The 20,871-nt window shown below is 33.9% G+C and overlaps 1 protein-coding gene across 3 annotated transcripts in view; it reads left to right on the top strand.

Annotated features, from left to right (window-relative positions):
- The window catches only part of LOC145969667 (uncharacterized), a 47,935-nt gene that overhangs the window by 25,041 nt on the left and 2,023 nt on the right, over positions 1-20,871 (top strand). For 2 of the 3 annotated variants that reach the window (XM_083095792.1, XM_083095791.1), the window contains exons 2-8: positions 15,178-15,267; positions 16,792-17,645; positions 18,281-18,546; positions 18,670-19,042; positions 19,740-20,266; positions 20,337-20,634; positions 20,722-20,847. In XM_083095792.1, coding sequence (XP_082951918.1) covers positions 15,186-15,267; positions 16,792-17,645; positions 18,281-18,546; positions 18,670-19,042; positions 19,740-20,266; positions 20,337-20,634; positions 20,722-20,847 — 2,526 coding nt within the window. In that variant the 5' untranslated portion in view covers positions 15,178-15,185. The remainder of the gene's footprint in view (positions 1-15,177; positions 15,268-16,791; positions 17,646-18,280; positions 18,547-18,669; positions 19,043-19,739; positions 20,267-20,336; positions 20,635-20,721; positions 20,848-20,871) is intronic. The other variant, XM_083095793.1, reaches the window with a different exon arrangement.

Below are 20,871 nucleotides of genomic sequence, written 5' to 3'. Positions count from 1 at the left end.
TTTTTTGAAAATAACGATAATTATAATTAAGATCGATGATATCACGATATTAATAGTTATTTTGAGTGAAACAGGTTCAATTGGTCTGAGAACGATTAAACATTTATCATGAACATATGTTTGACCAAAAATAAGTTTTAAATTTAATTAAATAATACATTAATAATACAATAATAAATTAATAATAAATTAATAATAAATTAATAATATAATAATATGTTTGATATTTTGACTTTAAAATGCAAGATTCTTTTCCTTGATTAATCAATCAAACGCTTATTCGAAATATTTCATTGATTAATCTAATTATCTAAGTACCTCTAATACTCCAAGACGGAGTTTATAACATCATTAATCGCTCTCAGAGCTATCAAATTTACCTCATTCGAAAACGCTATAATATTTTTTAATTTTGCATCACAATTATATTTACAAAGTTACACATCAATTGCAGGATCATAAACTAAGCAAAATAATGTTTTCTTCAAATAGGAAGCTTTCTAGTAAACACTGTTATATTAATGTTATCAAAGCAATGACACTGAATGTTACAAATAATATACATAAATATCATCAGTAAATTATTGCATTAATTATAATTTCCCATTTATAAATATAACATGTAATATAACATGTAATATCACGTTGCTACATTGCAGTTATATCGTAATTATAGTTCATGTAGATTATAAAATATTGATCATACATATAAAGTTGGTAATTAAATAAATAAAACAAATGTGTTAATTTATAAAAATTCAGGATTTATACAAAAATTTCGATTTTTACCTTCAAACAGGCAATAAATGGACTATTTCTCATATATTTACGCGTTCAATTTCAAATAATCTATTTAATGTTCTAAACTCCTTGTAAGATTGTATTTGGAAATTAGAGAAAACAGAGACTTTGGATCTTAGTATTCGTCCTTTATATTCATTTATAAGCTTTACATTCATAAGCTTTTTTTTATTCATTTCATGATGAGAAATTGAATACGAGTTAACCCTAGTTAACCCTAGTTACAAATGTGTTAATTTATAAAATTCAGGATTTATACAAAAATTTCGATTTTTACCTTCAAATAGGCAATAAATGGACTATTTCTCATATATTTACGTGTTTAATTTCAAATAATCTATTTAATGTTCTAAACCCCTTGTTGTGGGATTGTATTGGAAACTAAAAAAAAACAGAGACTTTGGATCTTAGTATTCGTCTTTTATATTCATTTATAAGCTTTATATTCATAAGCTTTTTTATTCATTTCATGATGAGAAATTGAATACGAGTTAGAGTTAATCCTAGTTTCGCCACGTAGTAGCAAGTAAAGAAACACATATGTACATAACAATATATTATATTGTACTAATAAAAAAAAATATGTATGATATATTACAGTAAAGTAATATATATGATATATTACAGTTTTATATCATAATACGTAACTTGTATTATTTGTTACTTCCACATTATATTACTGCAACAAACAATGTTTACTGGATTATTTAATATCGGGGTGCGTAATTCTGAGTCAGTGACCGAGACTCGACGCGAGTTCATATCAAGTTCGACTGCAGAAAAGGTCGCATTATGGGTAGCCGCACGATCGGGAGGCGTTAAAGCGTTACGGCTGCTGTGATCTCCGCGCGCAGCTGCTATGATCTCTGACGGTCGTTCAAAATACCGTCACGATGCCGAACGTGACTTCGGTCGAGAGCCGCCGCCAATATATCCTCGCTATATCTGCGGGACCGCGTCCGCGCGCGCGCGCGCGTATGCATGTGCGTGTTGTAAATACGTACGTTCCGTAGTGTCGATGGGACATGAGCGCAATTTCCAGTTATCCATTACCGTTGTCATACTTCCGGAACACTAGCTCCGGTCGCGTCCGTCATTCGTCGTCTAATTTGCAGACGTCAGCGAGTTTCTTCTTCGCGTAAATAGCTTGTCTACATTAATCCTTTTTTTCTTGCACTAGTTATTAAGTCTTTTTATTCTTTCAAGACTTTAACAAGCGATCGTGTATCAGATGATTAGAATTGCAATTGAGTCTATAATTAAGATATCTTTTACATGCATACTTGTAGATATTTAAACGGGGTGTCAACTACTTAAAAAAAACATGGAAAACCTAGAATTCTCAGGAATTTAGCTGGAAAAATCAGGGAATTTTTATAGAATTTTATTGAAACTTGGAAAATTTAAAAAAAAATTCTCTCTCTGATAATTTATTGTAAGCAGTCGACAAGCTAAATTGTTAATTATGTATGTTTAAAATATATTATAAATATATATTTGTCTCTCCATTTATATATTTAATATCTTAACAAAATATTGAATATGCAATACACATTTTTCGTTATAATTTTTAGTGATAAAAAATGAAAATGTTATGCGAGTAAAAAATATTTATCTTATGAAAGCTATACAATTTTTTAAGTATATTCGCAAATCTAACACTTGAAACTTAAGCTTTACGTCTTTTTTTCATATGAGCGAAGAGCATTGAAGAGAAAATGCATAAAATAAAAAAAAAAGATTTTAAAAAGTATTTTAAAAAAAGCATCAAAAAATCTTGGAAATATTTTCTTTAGTTGGAATTTTGAATAAAAATATCTAGTAGATCTAGTAGATATCTAGTAGATCTCAGAGAATTTTCAGAGAATTTTCAGAGAATTTTTTTATAAGATTTGAGTAGATATTTTAAATTAAAATTAATATAAAATATATTTATTAAAATATATTAATTAAAAAAATATATTTATTATATAAATTAAAATTAATAAAACAAGTTAGAAAACGATCTAGTTTCGAGAACTTGTTTTGCATTAGAAATTGCACGAAACATCAGGATCTATCTAATCTGATTTCTCTTGATTTTTACAAAGATTCACTTAGACCAAGATAAGAGTAAGTTTTCGAAAATTTTTAATACCAATATAATATTTTTACGAATATTGTCTTGTCGTGAATCTTGCAGCCTACCTCGCATCAAATTCTTTTATAACGTCATTGTAATCGAGGGCTTTCGGCGCAGCCAATATCTCTTCTTCGAGTTAAATCTTCGGATTCGACCGACATCGTTGTAGACTTCGATGCCGGTACCGGCAATAGCGTGGTGCGACCGTTCGTCTGCTCTTCGTGTGCTTTTATCAGACTTGCCGTAGCGCTTCTCGGTCGGTTTCCTCCGCGCAACGGGATGTTTGGATTATGGAAGTGCATCTTTTTAACATCATCCGGCGTGTCCCACCCACGTGTGTTATCGTACGCACACGACATCTTATCGCATCGCTAAAATGTCACCGCAAATCTACCGTGCAAAGATTAATATGAATCACAATCGTCCCGTATCTGTAGGATATCTCATATAGATAAATTGTATTCTTTGTCGGACAATAAACTTTAATCTTTTTGACAAAATTTCAAAAGTGCATCGCTACTTTTTAATCTATTCAATGCATGTATTTGCTTCTTGATTTTTCGCGTAGAAATTTTGATCATTCCAATTGATCTATTATTTATTTTTTATAACAAATTTATTCATCAAATAAAATTCCTTCAATAATTTTATGAAAAATATATATTGTATATCAGACTTTTAATAAGCAGATTTATGAAAATATTTACACGAAGAATTATTTATACGAAAAGACAGCCGATGCATTTATTGATATAATTAAAAAAATTATATTTTGAGAACGATGCGTTTCTGCAAATTTTGCCAGAGGAAAAATACCTTTTTCGACAAGAAATAGTACCAATCTGTAGTCTGCGCCCTATTTATATGGGACATCCTGTACATTACATACGTCATACATCGATGATCGTTTGCCGGCCGGTTCATCGGCCATATGCTCGACTCAGTTACTTTACCGCGTAAAATAAAAGAGACGATGTGGTTTCTCGTCGTTCCGATTTGCTCCAATTCACGCCATACACATATATATATATCGATTTGCGTGTTATACATATCTGCAATTTACACATAGTTGTGTGCGAGAAGTATCATCGCTGCCGGCATAATCCGAACGTCATCGCGCTTGTAATCGCTCTTTGTAAAATCGAAAGAAATCGCGTCTCGAGAAACTTGGGGAAACCTTTCCATAGCAACACACTAAATATTCTTACGTAGCCGCGGAGCGTACTCGGCGAGCATTCTGTTACTCCCCCTAATCATCGTCCATTTCCTCTGCTGGAGGAACTGTTACGCCCGCTCATTAAACTTGCCAACGCCACTCGAACGTACCCAGGAAAGACATAAATTAAATTACTCGGGAATTAAAGCGCCGTGAGGAGCCTAATTCATATGGAAGGGTGCGCACGCACGGTCGAGAGGAATTCTCCTGAATCTTGTCTAGGGTTGCATAAGATTCAAGATATAATATATTGTAAAGATACTGTATTGCTTTATTACAAATTTTAATGAAAATTTAAATTTTGTTTTGGTTTTGAATAAACCTTTGCAGCAAAAATTTTGTCTTGCCCTGATTTTATTAACAATTTTTATCTAATACAGAATAACTGTTTAACATAATATTTAACATAATTATTTATGTGACATTTGTTTACTTTCTCAAAAAAATACAATATATATGTATATGCTATTTATGAAAAAGTAGATGCATACAATGATGCCAAAATACAAACACGACTTATACGCACACAATGAGAGAATCACGTACATGTGCTGTACGCAAAATTTTGTATAGCTAACTAATTGTATAAAATTTTATATTGTTTATTTTGTTTATTGTATTAATTGTTTCTAAATTTGTTAATATAAAAGTTCTTATTTATTGAGTAAAATTTTTTAAGTTCATAAATAATATATTGTGATTTTTTTTAGTTCTTTCTCTTTACTTTACAAATATATATATATATATATATATATTTTTTTTTTAATCAATAATCTTGGTAAGAGAGAGACCAATAATCTTGACAATTTCAATCTTGATATTGTCTTGATAATTTTATTAATTAAAAATTTTCTGTCTTGATCACTTTATTCATTAAAAATTTTGTCTTGATTTTGTTCTGATTATCAAGACAAGACAATATCAAGATTAGTCTCAATATCTCGTGCAACCCTAATCTCAGCTTGCCGTTCGAATGTTGCGGCGATTTTATTTCGTCGCGTTGATAACCGTTCACCCGTAACAATTGAAATAAAACAATCATGATACCGCACTCCCGGGGAGAAGATTACTGCAGCTCTCAAACAGTGAAATTATTTTAGGAGGAAAATACTGTAGAGATTCTACAAATACGAAATGACATAAGAGCACTCAACGTGCTATTTGAAAAAATAATATAAATTAGTATAACACGATTTCTCAAATACTTTGTTATTTAAATTTATATTATGTGAAGTTTATGAATTTATAATTTGTATAATTAATTTATATTTACATATACTACCATATTTTCCCATTTTTACTGAGAAAGATGAGAGAAATGCAAATCATATTGTACAAACATATCAAACAGCATTTATATAAGATGTTTTACATAAATTGCAAGGTGTTTTCTCTGAAACTTGATATCGTACAAAAAATGTTTAAAAAAAAATTACATAATTTTGAGAAAGAAAAACCTTAATAATCTTGAATTTTAAGTAAAATTATTTTTTAAAATCATGTGAAGACCAATTTTATTTTTTTAAATGGAATCATTCTATATTCTTTTCGATTTCTCATAACATTTAGCGTAAAAAAATATTCGGATAAGATGACCAAAAATTAAATTGTTTACAGAATATTTTGTACTTTAATTCGACATAATTTTATATAAATTACAAAATTCATTTTTTAAAAATAGAATACTATATATGCGGAAATTTATTAACTTGTTTACTTGTTTATTTGGCAATTATCTAAGGGATAAAATCGAGGGGTCAATCACCACTGAGAAAATGTACAATGATTGCCATTTTTGGCAATACAATACATTTTTGGCAATACAATACATTTTATTGTTAACATTGCTATTGTGTTATTCTTGGTATTCCTATTATTATTTTATTGTCAATATTGCCAGTACTGCCGCAGAATTAAAAAATATTTCTAATGCATATTACTTTTTGTCTTATATTGCTATTATTTTAATTCATATTTTTCTAAAACATGAATTTCCTAAAATTATATTTACTGTACTGCCGCAATATATTCCTAATGAAATGATTGCCAGTGGTTGACCCATCGAATTCTTCCGTTAAGCAGAATTTTTTAAATGAGGATTAAATTGCTATTATTATATGTGTATGCTTAATGCATACCGTCTTTTGTAATTTATTTTGATATCTCTATTATATTTTTTACTGTTCAAAAAACTTAAATCCTGAATTTTAATTATTCAATAAACTGTGTACCTAAAGTTAAATTTAACTACGGACAATTTGTAATAATCAGGATTATCACAAAATCTTTTATTAATGTGTATTTTAATTCTTATAAATCAAAATTATTATTGTTATTGTTAAATTATTATTATTACTATTATTATTATTATTATTATTATTATTATTATTAAATCTTATATTCTTAATTTGAATAATCTGAGTATTTGCTGTGAATCAAACAGATTTAAATACTTATAACTTTATCAAATATGAATATGTTACATATCTAATTAGAATATTTATAATATTTGTGAGAAATGTCAAACATTTTAAATTTTGCGATTATTTATAAACGAATATACATTTAGGACGATTCAGAGAAGATAATTTAAGAATATTCGTAAAATTTACAATCATTTCTTTTATTTTGTACATTTGATCTTGTAGCTTTAATCGTTGAGAATATTTTGATATGTTAAAGATCGAATAAATATTTTATTAAATTGAAAAGAAAGAATTGAAAGAATTATTTAAAATGCCTCCAAGTTTCGACTTATTGATTTACTAAAATATTGAAATATCTAAGTACCGCGAGAAAAATAAATTTTATTAGTTAAATGCATTTTTATATTAACAGCATAGAAACTGCTTTTTAATTTCTGCAGGATATTTGCAGGATGGTTTGCTATTGCTTTCCAAGAGAGAAGCGAACGTATACAATTTTTCGGTTCAACCGGAAATCAAACACGGGGCCTTTGGCTTTGTAGACTAGTGCGCTGTCTACTATGCCACGCTTCGCTCTATGTCTTCATACATAGACTTTGATCTCGTTGATCAAATGGACGTAAAGACACGTCCGACCTCCTCCCACATACATCCCTATCTTTCTCTGGAGGCCTGCACCGGCCCTATATTAGGGTCCATCCGCCACTGCTATTTGGTGCAGTGGGGATTTTAGTATATACTAGAGGGATCTTGGGGGATGTGGTCACTCTACGGCGTTGTGCTTGTCGGTGCCGTTTCATACGGAAGGCCAGTCGGAAGCCAGCATGTACGCGAATACCTCCACCGGCACTTATTTGGTCAACGAGCGACCTTTTCAAGGATCCTCCATGGCAATCGGCATTGCATCCATCGAGCAAGATACCAACATCGCTCTGGAGTCGCATATCACTGTGTTAAAAAGCAGCATTAGGTGTGAGATCTGGATAGCTCAGTGGTCTAGAGCAGTTGCCCGGAAAGCGAAAGACTCGGGTTCGATTCCCGATCCAGCCACTTGCGCCTCACATATTTTTCTAGTTTGCAAATGTTGTTTTCTAGAAATTATTCGTTAGGCTAAAAAATGTGTGAATGCTCTCTCCACAGGATATGCGTCAATGCCGTTGCCACGGATGGATTCTGTCGCTCGTTAAAAAAAAATGGGCGTAAAGATACGTCCGACCTCCTCCCACATACATCCCTATCTTTTCTGGATTAAATATTTTATGAACATGGCAGCATTCTCGTAGCTATCTCGAATTTTATCACCACATTTGAAACATGTGTCTATTTTAATAACACTTCCTTCTTCAATTTTATCCCGTTTTTTTTTTAATTTTATGAATATTTTTCAAATGATTGATCATATCTTGCAATTTGCTGGTTATCGAACCAGGGACTTTGACTTTGTAGACTAGTGCGCTGTCTACTATGCCACGCTTCACTCAAGCAAATACAATGCAATAACAAAAATAAAAATACATCATTTATGATGCCAAAGTCCCTGGTTCGATTCCCGGTACAACCGAAAATTTGTATACGCTCGCTTCTCTCTTGGAATTCATCTTCTAGATGCTGCATCAGTTTTGGTTTTTATTAATGTGGGCCTTTTAACGTTATTACAAAAACTGCACATTGCTTCAAATTTACTTTCTAATTAATTTTATAAAATATTTATTTTTTGATTATTTTGTCTCAATATTTTTATGCACAAAATAACAAAAAAGAAAATAAATAAAGGAATCAATTTAAAGAAAAAACATAAATATAAAAAAAAATATGTAATTGTTCGTTTCAAATTCATGTGTTGCAAATTCGCAATACTTTGTACGAAACATTCTGTATATCCTGAATGAAGATTCAAAAATTGATCTTTTCGAATATTCTCTTCGTGCACTTTGAAACTTTTTCTAGATTTATTTTCAATGCAAGAAGCATGCGGTCGAATGCGTATAGATCGCGCGAACTTGTTACAAACGAGAATCTCGAGATCCATTTGCTGTCGGATGAGAACGATTAAGCAGAAATGAGAGAAGACGAGTAACTATGATGACCGCTAGTCGTTACGGAATACTTCTTTGGACGGTGACGTGCGTCGGGAACGCGGTTATCGCACTGAACGTTTTTCTCGACGAGTTCTCGTAGATGCGAAATAACTCCAGACAATGGACGTGTTCTTGCTTTCTATCAGAGACAAGAGATTTCGTGCCGTTTTTATTGCATTCAACCTCATCATTCATCGCACAATACGTATCATTGCGATTTGATATTGAGTTACTTCCGTATCTATCAAGATTATTTCATCTATTATATTAATTCAATATTTATTGATCACATGTTACATATTTGTTGTATTTGCAACAGGGTATTTACTCCTTGGGAAAACATGAAGAATCTAAAAGTCTCTCGAATTTTTTTTATATTTAAGAAAATCGGGGAATTCTCATGGAATTTTATTGAATTTAGGAAATTTTAAAAGAGGATTTTCTCTCTTTGATAAATTTGTTTTTATAGTGCAGTCGACAATTCACTAATTGAGCAAGTTGTGAATTATATTATACATTTAAAATAAATTATAAATATATATATCCATCTCTATTTATGTATATTTCAATGTTTTAACAAAATAAAAGTACATATTTTGTATTGTACTTTTTAGGTGATAAAAAATAAAAATGTTACAAGTGAAAAATTTATCTTAAAAAATTATTCAATCTTTTTCAATACATTTGCAAATCTAGCACTTGAAACTTAAATTGTTTTTTATTTTTCGTTCGTATGAATGAAAAGCACTAGAAAACGCATACAATAAAAAACTTATTATAAAAAGTTATATAAAAAAACCGCTTAAAAAACCCTCTTTACTTGTAATTTTGAACAATTTGAAAAATCAGAACTTTCAGGAATTTTTTCTGTAAAATTTGAATAGATTTAATTATGATTTAAATATAATTGCATTTCGAGAATCACATTATTCCTATTACTAATTTATCAGCATTAACTTTAATTAACTTTCCTATTTATTTACTGACAAAAACCAGTATTAAAAAGGTCAAATTTTTCTTGAGAAGAAAAATATTTATTTTCACGTTATAATTATTTTTACATTTTTAAAGCTGCTTTATGTAAAGTATATAAAAATAGTTTATAGTAAAAACATATTTTCAAAGCATTCTCAAAAACTTATAAAAACTTAGTTGCAAATAAATCCAATATTTCAGGATTTACTATAATATTTCCAGGTTCGCCATTTTTTTCCTAAAATTCCATCTAATACAGTTTTCAAGTACAAAATTACACATTAAATGCATATTACTCCATTTAAAAATTAATTAAATTAACATTTTGGATATGCCATTTTAAATTTTGAATAATAATCATAAAACGATATTAACGACCCAAAAAAACTACAGAAATTGAATTTCTCCCAAATAAATTTAATATTTCCAGATTTATTACTTGAGGTCCGCTATTTTGAATCCATTATTCTGAATTTTGTAGTAACGGTCACAAATTTGAAATCAGCATCCTCAAAAATCTCCAAAATATCATTCTTACTTAATATACGTAATTAGTGATTATTTTTCTCATTTTTTTCTAAGTTTAAAAAAAAACACTTCTTTTTTATAATACTGAAATGGACGCAACTTTGCAAAAAGCAGTCTTTACCATTAATGATTAAAAGTCCGACCTCCTCCCACATACATCCCTATCTTTCTCTGGAGGCCTGCCCCGGCCCTATCTTAGGGTCCATCCGCCACTGCTATTTGGTACAGTGGGGATTTTAGTATATACTAGAGGGATCTTGGGGGATGTGGTCACTCTACGGCGTTGTGCTCGTCGGTGCTGTTTCATACGGAAGGCCAGTCGGAAGCCAGCATGCACGCGAATATCTCCACCGGCACTTATTTGGTCAGCGAGCGACCTTTCAGGGATCCTCCGTGGCAATCGGCATTGCATCCATCGAGTGAGATACCAACATCGCTCTGGAGTCGCATATCACTGTGTTAAAAAGCAGCATTAGGTGTGAGGTCTGGATAGTTAAATGGTCTAGAGCAGTTGCCCGGAAAGCGAAAGACTCGGGTTCGATTCCCGATCCAGCCACTTGCGCCTCACATATTTTTCTAGTCTGCGAATATTGTTTTCTAGCAATTCGTTAGGCTGAAAAATGTGTGAATGCTCTCTCCACAGGATATGCGTCAATGCCGTTGCCACGGATGGATTCTGTCGCTCGTTGATCAAATGGGCGTAAAGACACGTCCGACCTCCTCCCACATACATCCCTATCTTTCTCTGGATTAAAAGTTAATTACTAAAAAGTATAAGTCTTTAGCTTTAATTTCGACTTTGATTCATGTTAATACCAAGTCTGATTATTAAATTGTTAATACCAAGTCTGATTATTAAATTATGAAAATATTATTTCTCGGCGAATCTGACTCAGAGTTAATCTTTCGAGCATGATTTGCTTATCCAGTCAGATTCGGATTGAATTATAAAGACATTAACTAAAAACATATAATATATTATATTTATATTATATATTATATTATAGTTTAATTTTTTACAGTAAAATATTAAAAATGTTATATACATACTAAAAGATCCATCTCAAAATTGTTTATTTCGATGTTTGCATGTATTCTGACATAAAAAGCGTGGAGAGTTAGGTACGTTTGATTTATACGGTGTCTCTTTTAAATAGTGTATACATCTCACGCGTCATGTGGCACGTGCCTGGGAACTGAGAAGTCAACAGAGAGAAGATGCTGCACGCGTTACGAAATCTTGTCACGACCATGAATGCTAATGGACTCATACACTTGGCCGATTCGCCTTTTAATTCAATGTTAGTAAATATATGACCAGAGTGTACGTAAAAATTGAATGAGCTTTACATAACGGCCGTATTTTTCTAATTATTTTAATTAAACGAAGAAATGTGTAAAGTTGACAAGTACGCCTGTAAATCTCGCGCGATTTTATTAATATTTATTCATTTTATTAATAAGACGAAATAATGGTGCTTTTTCTCCTTTTTTATAATGACAGATTGAGAGAATTGGTTAATTTTAAATTATTCAAATCTTTATCTATTTAAATTTGAGGCACAAAAATACCTTATATAAATTATCCATACTTTCCTTAGAAATTTAGAGTTGAATACCAATTAAGAAAAAATTGCACACACTTGCTTTAGAATTGGTTAATTTTAAATTATTCAAATTTTTATCTATTTAAATTTGAGGCACAAAAATACCTTATATAAATTATCCATACTTTCCTTAGAAATTTAGAGTTGAATACCAATTAAGAAAAAATTGCACACACTTGCTTTAGAATTGGTTAATTTTAAATTATTCAAATTTTTATCTATTTAAATTTGAGGCACAAAAATGCCTTATATAAATTATCCATACTTTCCTTAGAAATTTAGAGTTGAATACCAATTAAGAAAAAATTGCACACACTTGCTTTAGAATTGGTTAATTTTAAATTATTCAAATTTTTATCTATTTAAATTTGAGGCACAAAAATGCCTTATATAAATTATCCATACTTTCCTTAGAAATTTAGAGTTGAATACCAATTAAGAAAAAATTGCACACACTTGCTTTGCACGTGAAGCAGCTTTAATACGCGAGGCTTCAGACGTATTGCGGCTAATGGATGATCCGCTATTGATGGCGTGGCTCTTTTTCGTATTATTGTACACGACTATAGCGGTCACGATGAAGAAGATCGATAAGCGCGATTTGAAATCCGCGATCACTGGGTCATCCGGCATCTCTTCTTGCTCGTCCTTGGTACATGTTCTGCCTCAAGTGGCAGCGACCGCAGCTACCGGTGGCAGTAAAAGAAGAGTCGCAGTCGACTAACCAGCGACAGTTCTATATTCTGCTTCTTGACCTTGTCCCATAGCGGCCTCGGAGCATGTATAATAGAATAGACTTCATAGACCCGATTTTACGGCAGTTTACAAAGGTTTAACATGCGTAGTGTTACGCTAAAATCAATTTTTCGCCTCATAATTAGCGTAGGTGTACGAGATATAAGACTAGATATCTTGATTTTATTTTGTCTCTTCTCGAAATTCAAGATCAAGACAAAATTTTAATTAATTATCAAAACAATACTAAGACTAAGAGTGTCAAGATTATTAATTAAAAAAAATTAAAATATATATTTATAAATAAAATGAAAAAGCTTTACTCAATATCAAGATTTAATTTTTCGAAAATGTCAATACAATATTTTTTTACAAATATTGTCTCAAGTCTTGTGCAATCCTAATGCATGCAGCAGTTTTTAAATTTAAATATAAAAAGAATGAAAATCTTATGCAGTCAAATTAAGCACCGATCTATATTCGCATATTAGTTTCTTAATTAATCATTATTTAAACACGAAAAATAATTTAAAAAAATAAGTAAAAAAAAGAATACAAGTCTAGAAATAATATCATAAAATTGCGATTATATTTGATAAAACCCTCTTTATAGACTTTATACGACGTATTATTCGCTATAAAATTTAAGAAATTGAAATGTACGTATATACATCATGATATTTCTTATATACGTATTTTGCAAATATTGATCTGCAGTTATTAACATAATATTAATATGCAAAAAATTTCATGATAGAGATTTTAGTTTAAGTAAAAATATTAACAATGTTTCGGAAAGTGAAAGACATGTAAAATTTGAATTCTTTACAACTTACCTATATGCGTAAAAATTTATAAATAAATTCAAATATAGATATCTATGAATATCTGATGCGCGAAAGAAAATATCCATTTATCAGAATATCCGACATGAGCTATCTTTCCTGAGATATCGAGAAAGTTATCCGAGTTATATATGGGATATCCATTTCCGCAAAAGTTACGCAAAATGCAATACATTGAATACGTAGAGAGTAATGTCCGAGAAGTATATTCGAAATTGTTATTTCCTAGAAAATCATAAGATTGAATTTTATACAAGAAAAAATTATTTAAGAATGATTAAAAGACGTTACACAAAAATAACACAGAAAATGTGACATATAATATACTCAAATATCTAAACAATTTTGTAAAGAAGTCTAATAAATTTCTCAAATTTTTCAAATCTGTCTTTTGCAGATGTCTTTTTTGTTATTTGAACAAAAGAATTTCATGTTAATAAGAAATTTCTCTACAAGAATGTAAAAAAGAGAACGATCAGAAGATGTAACGTCGGTGGAGATAATCCCAACCATGATGACAAGACAGAACCAAGATGATGGTATCCTCGATTGAACATTCGAAAGCGAGAGACGCTGCATCGATGACCTGGAATGCAGGACCAGAATTCGGTGACAGGTCGGACCAGGGTAGCTTTTTTGTTCCTTCCGATACATCTTAGCTTCGTGATATCTGTCGCATCGTCGAAATACCATCGTTGATCTCAGATTATTCAATGATAGATTAAATGAGAAATTTACGTACGCATGAAATATCTACATAATTAAATATTAAAACGGTGAAAAAGGTTTTTATATAATATTATTGCTGATAGTATTCACACATTTTAAAATTATAAACGAGTAAAAAATACCTTATGCTTTTTTTTAATTTAATGTTTAATATATCAATTAATTTAATTATTAAATATTATTAAATCATTAAATATTAAATTTAAAGAAAGAAAATATTAACATTATACAAATCATGAATTAAATTTAACGAGAGAAAAATAAAATAAATCTAAAAGTTACAAGATTTATTTTAAATTTATCGATATATGGCAGATTTAGATATTTTAAATCCGCATAAAATAAAATTTTATTATATATCTATTCCACTTTTACTCTAAATTTCTCAATTATTTTGCATAATATTATATATGAGAAGTATCAAATTTTAAACAATATTCAATCAAACATTGTAATACTATTGTTCATGATGAAAACATGTTTTACAACAAATTTTATTTTATTTTTGCCTTGTATACGTCATCACTCTTTAAAGAAGGCATCGTTAAAAGCAATACATGTCGCGGGGATTTGAAAGACACATTTAATTCCGGATGGCTTCCTGTCTTTCGTAATAATATTATGTAAATTGAAACCGCTAGAAGTGACGTTTATATAGAGAAATTATGAAGTTGCGTGCTCTCAAGTACGATACATTTGTAACAATTTACTTATTCGTAGTTTCACTGAAAATGAGAGAAAAAGCGCGTTGTATGTAAATATGTGTATGTGCGTGTGTGGGATGAAATACATCTCATGCGTCTCTGAAAAGGGTTAATATGAAAAGCGTGCATCAGCAACGGGAAAGTGAATTAGAAAGGAGTGCGCACACATACGTAGCAGAACAATAGACAATAGATGAGACGAAAGAGTAGACGTAAGCGTAGACGCTCGCGTTCTCCTTTGACGGAGCTCTTAATGGAATTATAAAATCTACCGCAGGAGTGTCTAGTAGTAGAACATGACTGGTTACCAATCGCTTTCGGGAAACGTTAATCTAAATTGACACGTATGATAACAAATAGCCGAGACTGAGAAATCATCCTGAATGTAACCGATGATATCTTTGTTTTCAGGGATCAGAATGCGGTGGATCGGTTACGTGGCCACGATTCTCTGGTGGTCGGGCATCGCCAGGTCTCTCAGTACGCTGAATCGAGGTCACAGTCAGTAATATTGCCTTTTGATGATTTAAGCGCGCTTCTTGTCGGCATCCGCGGCATCTCTCTATAGTCCTTTTGGCTGCGAAACGCATTGGCCGCTGTAGCATCTTCTCTTCTTTCGTCTCGTCTCTTCTCATCTTTTTCGTGTACTTTCGAACAAGCCGTATGCAGCTGCTCTGTCTCTCCTCTCTTCTCTTTTTCATTCTTCTTCATTTCTCTTCGCTACCATCCCCCTTCACGCAACGTCTCTTGCTTCCTGAAGATTCTCTTCTTAAATGTGTAACGCTTAATTGGAAGGAGAACTCGGTCAAGGTGCAGTCGGTCGTGCATGAGCGTGAGAAAAGAAAAGCGAAAGAAGTTGCTACATTCTTTTTTGTTTCCTATGAATTTCCGACCGAAAGGGAGGAAAGAGAACTTTCTTCTATTATTTCCTCACATTTTACGGAAACGCACAATTGACGCTGCGCGCTGTCAGCCGAAGATCAGCTGTGTTCTTTGAGGGAAGAGACGGACGCGTTCGCGTGCGGGAAGATAATACGAGAGCGCATTTTAAATCGGGTCGTAGTCGTGATGACTTCGCTGTCAGGCTAACAAATTGGAAATATCTAGCGGCATAATACCAACTTTCACAATCTGTAATTTTCGTAACGAGACCCCGTCGCCCTCCGTCTCTCAACGAGAGTATCGAGAACGGAACAATTACATCGATCTTTCGAGCCGAACGCAAAACGTCGATGGGGAAAAAAAATATGTTGCGTAAAAAAAAAATCTTGCCCCCTCCCTTTTGCAAACTTCCCTATATCTAACATATAATGCAATCGTGGCGCGGACTGACACGATCGTGTCAGTCTCCGAAGCGGAGAAAGCGACTACATCGTGAAGCTACATCGCGGTCGTAATTCTTGCCCAAGTCTCGCCATGACTCGGTTAATGACACGGGCCCGGGTCTACGTACTCCTTCCAGCAATTAAGTTTCATTTTTTTTTTACGTGATCTCCCACAAACACGCGTTCTTCGACAAGTAGTACACTTTCACCCGACTTGATAGACCCGACGATCTCGAGATAGATCTCGCGTATGTAAGACATGTAAGACAGTCTAATTGTCGAGAGCGCGACGTATGACCTATCGTGCCGTATCGGCGCGACAGGACGTCACGCAATATTCATTCCTTTAACGCATCCATCAAATTTAATGTATGTAATCACGTCGCCTGGAGCATGTTTCCTTTCTCGGCTTTTTCGAAGCAAGCGCGTGAATAGAAACGTCGGTTTTGCGCCAAATCACAAGTTGCTTTTGTCGACAAATGATGAGCGTTTCAACGCGCATGTAACGTAACCGAGTTTGAATCCTGACGCGAAAATAAGATTACAAATTTATTTAATAGCATAGATGTTTTTGATTTTACTCTGAAAAAAATACTACGGTGTTCAAAATTCTCTCCCTCTCTCTCTCTTTTCCTTTCTCTATCGGTTAGAAATATAGAATATCTAGAGAGAATAGCACGATCTATGCATTTCCGTGCAGGTTACAAGATCAGTCCGAAGCCCTGCAAAGTGCCTGGTTCCGAGAGCAAGGAAGGCACGTGCATGTTCGTATGGGAGTGCATCAAGTCCGAGGGAACGCACGTGGGCGTGTGCGTGGATACGTTCATGTTCGGCAGTTGTTGCGTCCACAACACGACGATAAATACGATAAGTACGTCTCACCATCCTCATCAACAGCAGCAGCACAGCGATACTACGAGTACACTCAAGCCGACTCTGTTCGACCCGGCAGCGTCAACTGAGACCACCAAACTGACCACGTCGATCTCTCCCTCGAGTTGGAGCACGGGATCGAACACCGCGAGACCGAGTCTCCATCAACTTTCAGGGTCTCACGGCTCAACCAGACCGTTAAAACCGTATCCGCACAGTGCCGCAAGGCCCTTGCAGAAGAGGCCGCACGCGAAACCGACGTCCGAGCACGACGTTGATAGGCTGCAAACCCCCGCGGTGTCTGTCTCCGCGTCCACCCCGAGCACATGGACGAAAGACAGGCCGCAGGAAACGAAGAGACCCGGAAATCATCACGAGAATCACTCTCATCATCAGAAGACGAGACCGGATGAGGAACAAACGAGCGAGAAACCTCTGTCCGTCCAAAGCCAACCGGGCTTCAAGGACAAAATAGAGACTCATAATACGCTAATAGTACGTTTGCCGGGAAAGGAGCATGCCGATGACGAGGCTGCTGGCTTGAGCAAGCCGGCCAAACCGAATAAACCGAACAACCAGAGGCCGGTTGAGTCGAGACCGGACGAGAAGACCGGCGATGTCGATCTCAACGTGCAAGAGACGATAAATCGGCCAAATTCGGTCAATTCTGTCGTTGAGAACGTAAGGATTTTTCAGTCTTTGTCGAAAATTAAGGGGGGCTTTTCATATAAACATTAAAAAGTTCTAATAAAAAATTGAATAGGGGTTGCTAGTTTTATCCCCTCATAACAATACGGGAGGCTGAAAAAAATATTAATAAATAACCTTTTTACTAGTAGAAAATATCCACCTAATTTCATTTCTTTAACTTGTTTCAAATTTGAGAAAAAAATAAAAACCTAATTTTTACCCCCATTTTTGGAGGAGTGTAATTCCACAGAGAGGGATGTAGGAGTATATGTTTATATGAAAAACCCTCCTTAATTTTCGATAAAGAATCATCTCCTAAAATTTTTCGCATTTATTAAGAAACATCCTGTATATGTTAATTGATTAAAATTATCTATACTTTTAAAATTATTTATGTAAAAATAAAAATAATTTATATAAAGCTAGAAATAATTTAATCATAGATGTCTTATCCAAGTCTTGTATTGGCAAGCTTTTCTCTTTTTTTATTTAATCAAATCAATTAAAGATATTAAAAAGTAAATGCTTGATACAGATATTCCTCCAATAATACAAAGACTAACAGCGACTGCTATTTTTCGCACGATAAAAGCATCATCGAGTTTAATGGAATATTGATTTTCCAGGAAACGGCGAAAGAGCCCCATCCGAATGTAAATTTTATACACACTGAACGACCGCACTGGGCAACCAAGCCAGTACAATCGAAACCGTCGTCGACGGATTTTCCGAAGCCGTTCTTCTCGGTCAAAACGACGACGCATCGACCGATCTCGATAAGTAGTCAGGCAGATCAAAGGCCGAATTTTATCTCGAAACCGAATGCCTGGTCCACAAAAACATCGACGACAACGACCACTAGGCCGACTTATGTCAAGCAGCCTTCCATCAGGTATGCAACTTGTCTTCGAGTCATCAGTATTATTCCTTATTGCAAAAGGATTTATAAAAAAATCTAATTATTCGTATGTGAATTACGTATTAGACATAGTGTAAAATTTGTCTTTCATTCTAGCGCAGCTGGATCCATACCACAAACTTCTCATTGGCAAGTGACTACAGAGCCAGTCTTCGTTACAAAACAGAAACCGTCGTCGTTATCTTCATCCTCGTCCTCGTCATCGTCGTTCTCGTCAACGTCGTCATTTTCATCATCCTCGTTTCCGTCATCACTATCATCATCGTCATCATCATCCAAACCAATGACCACGATTACAGAGACGGTACGAATACCGTCTTCAGGTACAAACTCTCATTTCTGGTCGAACAGCTGGACGCCACCTAGGCCATCCTTGAAACCGCACTGGACGGATAGTCCTAGTCTCCTTCAGAATGGACCGGAAAGCTTTCCATCGCGACCGAGCTTTAAGCCGACCGAGTCGCAACAAGTACGTCCAAGTATTTTTTTTCTTCGATAGATATTGATTGTCGCTTGTTTATTAATGTTACTCGATATTGCAACAGTATTTTTATGCTTTGGACATTTAATCAAATGTACTCGTATTTTAAAAATCTTTACTAAAATTTTGAGTAATTGTATTTTATTGGTATGCAATACAAGATATTTATTAAATATATAAATAAATTTTTCACTATTTCTTATGAAATTTAATAATTTAATTTTATTAATTTAATAATTTTATTATTTTTATTTTAATTTAATAATTTTATTAATTTAATAATTTAATTTTATTAATAAATATTGTATAATTTAATCATAAAAGTGATCCTATTATTCCTCAGCATTTTCCTTCATCTTTGGACAGGTTATTCTAGATCGATAGAAAGTCTGGTAATGAATTTATCAAGCCATTTTTTATTTTTTTGAGATTTGTAAATTTTCTACTCATAATCAGAAAAGAAGAAATAAGAAAATGGCTTGATGAAAATTCATTGCGAATAAAAATCAAACTTTCTATCCACCCAGAATCTATAATTTATCTAAAAAATAAAAGAAAGTGAGGATGTTAAAAAATGAGGATTACTTTTATAATTGAACTGTATAATGTGTTAATAAAAATTAAATTTTGTATAAAAAATAGAGAACTTATTTATACACTTATATGCACTATCCGCTTTGCGTAGAGCACTGAGTATCAGAAGCCCCTGGGTTCAGCGCACTACATAACGACGTCCCACTTGGAAACATCAACTAGGCCACGACCCACGAAGAAAACCACAATACTGAGCACAACGTCGCTGAGTACATCAATACCTTCGACAACTATCCGTGCTACAACTAACCCAACGACCGCGATAACGACAGTGACGACTGCACCGAGTAGCACAGTCAGTGCTAGCACCACGAGTATCGTTCCAACTCAAGGGTCGGCTGATCGCGGAGGATCAACAGCGGCGAGCGAGAAGGGGACGGGTTCGGTGATGACGATTCCGGCCGCTGACGAGAGCAAAAACATGCAGTGTGGGGTACCACCGTTGTTCCCGCGACCGGAAACGCGAATTGTTGGCGGAAAGGATGCACCGTTCGGCCGATGGCCCTGGCAAGTATCCGTACGTCGGACGTCCTTTTTCGGCTTCTCGAGCACTCACCGATGTGGCGGTGCGGTACTCAACGAGAATTGGATCGCCACCGCGGGTCATTGCGTCGACGAGTGAGTAGTCACCGTTTCTTCCTTGGGAGACACTCAACATCGTCGACGCTACTCGATTTTCGATTTTCAGTTTGCTGACGACGCAAATACGGATACGAGTCGGTGAATACGACTTCTCGTCGGTCCAGGAGCGACTACCCTACGTGGAACGTGGCGTTGCCAAGAAAGTCGTGCACCCCAAGTATAACTTTTTCACGTACGAATACGATCTGGCTTTGGTGCGACTTGAGAGCTCCTTGACGTTCGCGGCGCACATCTCGCCCATTTGTCTGCCAGCCACGGATGATCTCTTGATCGGGGAGAATGCAACGGTGACGGGTTGGGGAAGGTTGAGCGAGGGTGGAACATTGCCCTCGGTATTGCAAGAGGTAGTTGTTTAATTGTTAATTATTAATTCAAATCAGATGATGAATAATCTCTTTTAGCCATCTACTCATACTTTGACTATTTTTAAGGTTTCTGTGCCGATAGTGAGTAATGACAGGTGCAAATCAATGTTTTTAAGAGCTGGCAGACACGAGGTCATTCCGGACATCTTCCTCTGCGCCGGTTACGAGACCGGCGGGCAAGATTCGTGTCAGGTATACGCGCACGAACCATACATT

This window comes from Camponotus vicinus, unplaced genomic scaffold (assembly GCF_025532165.1).
Source record: "Camponotus vicinus isolate PSW18456_S1 unplaced genomic scaffold, iyCamVici1.0 SCAF_4, whole genome shotgun sequence".
Lineage (NCBI taxonomy): Eukaryota > Metazoa > Arthropoda > Insecta > Hymenoptera > Formicidae > Camponotus > Camponotus vicinus.
Note: the sequence above shows the minus strand (reverse complement) of the source record. Positions and strands in the feature narration are given on the sequence as shown.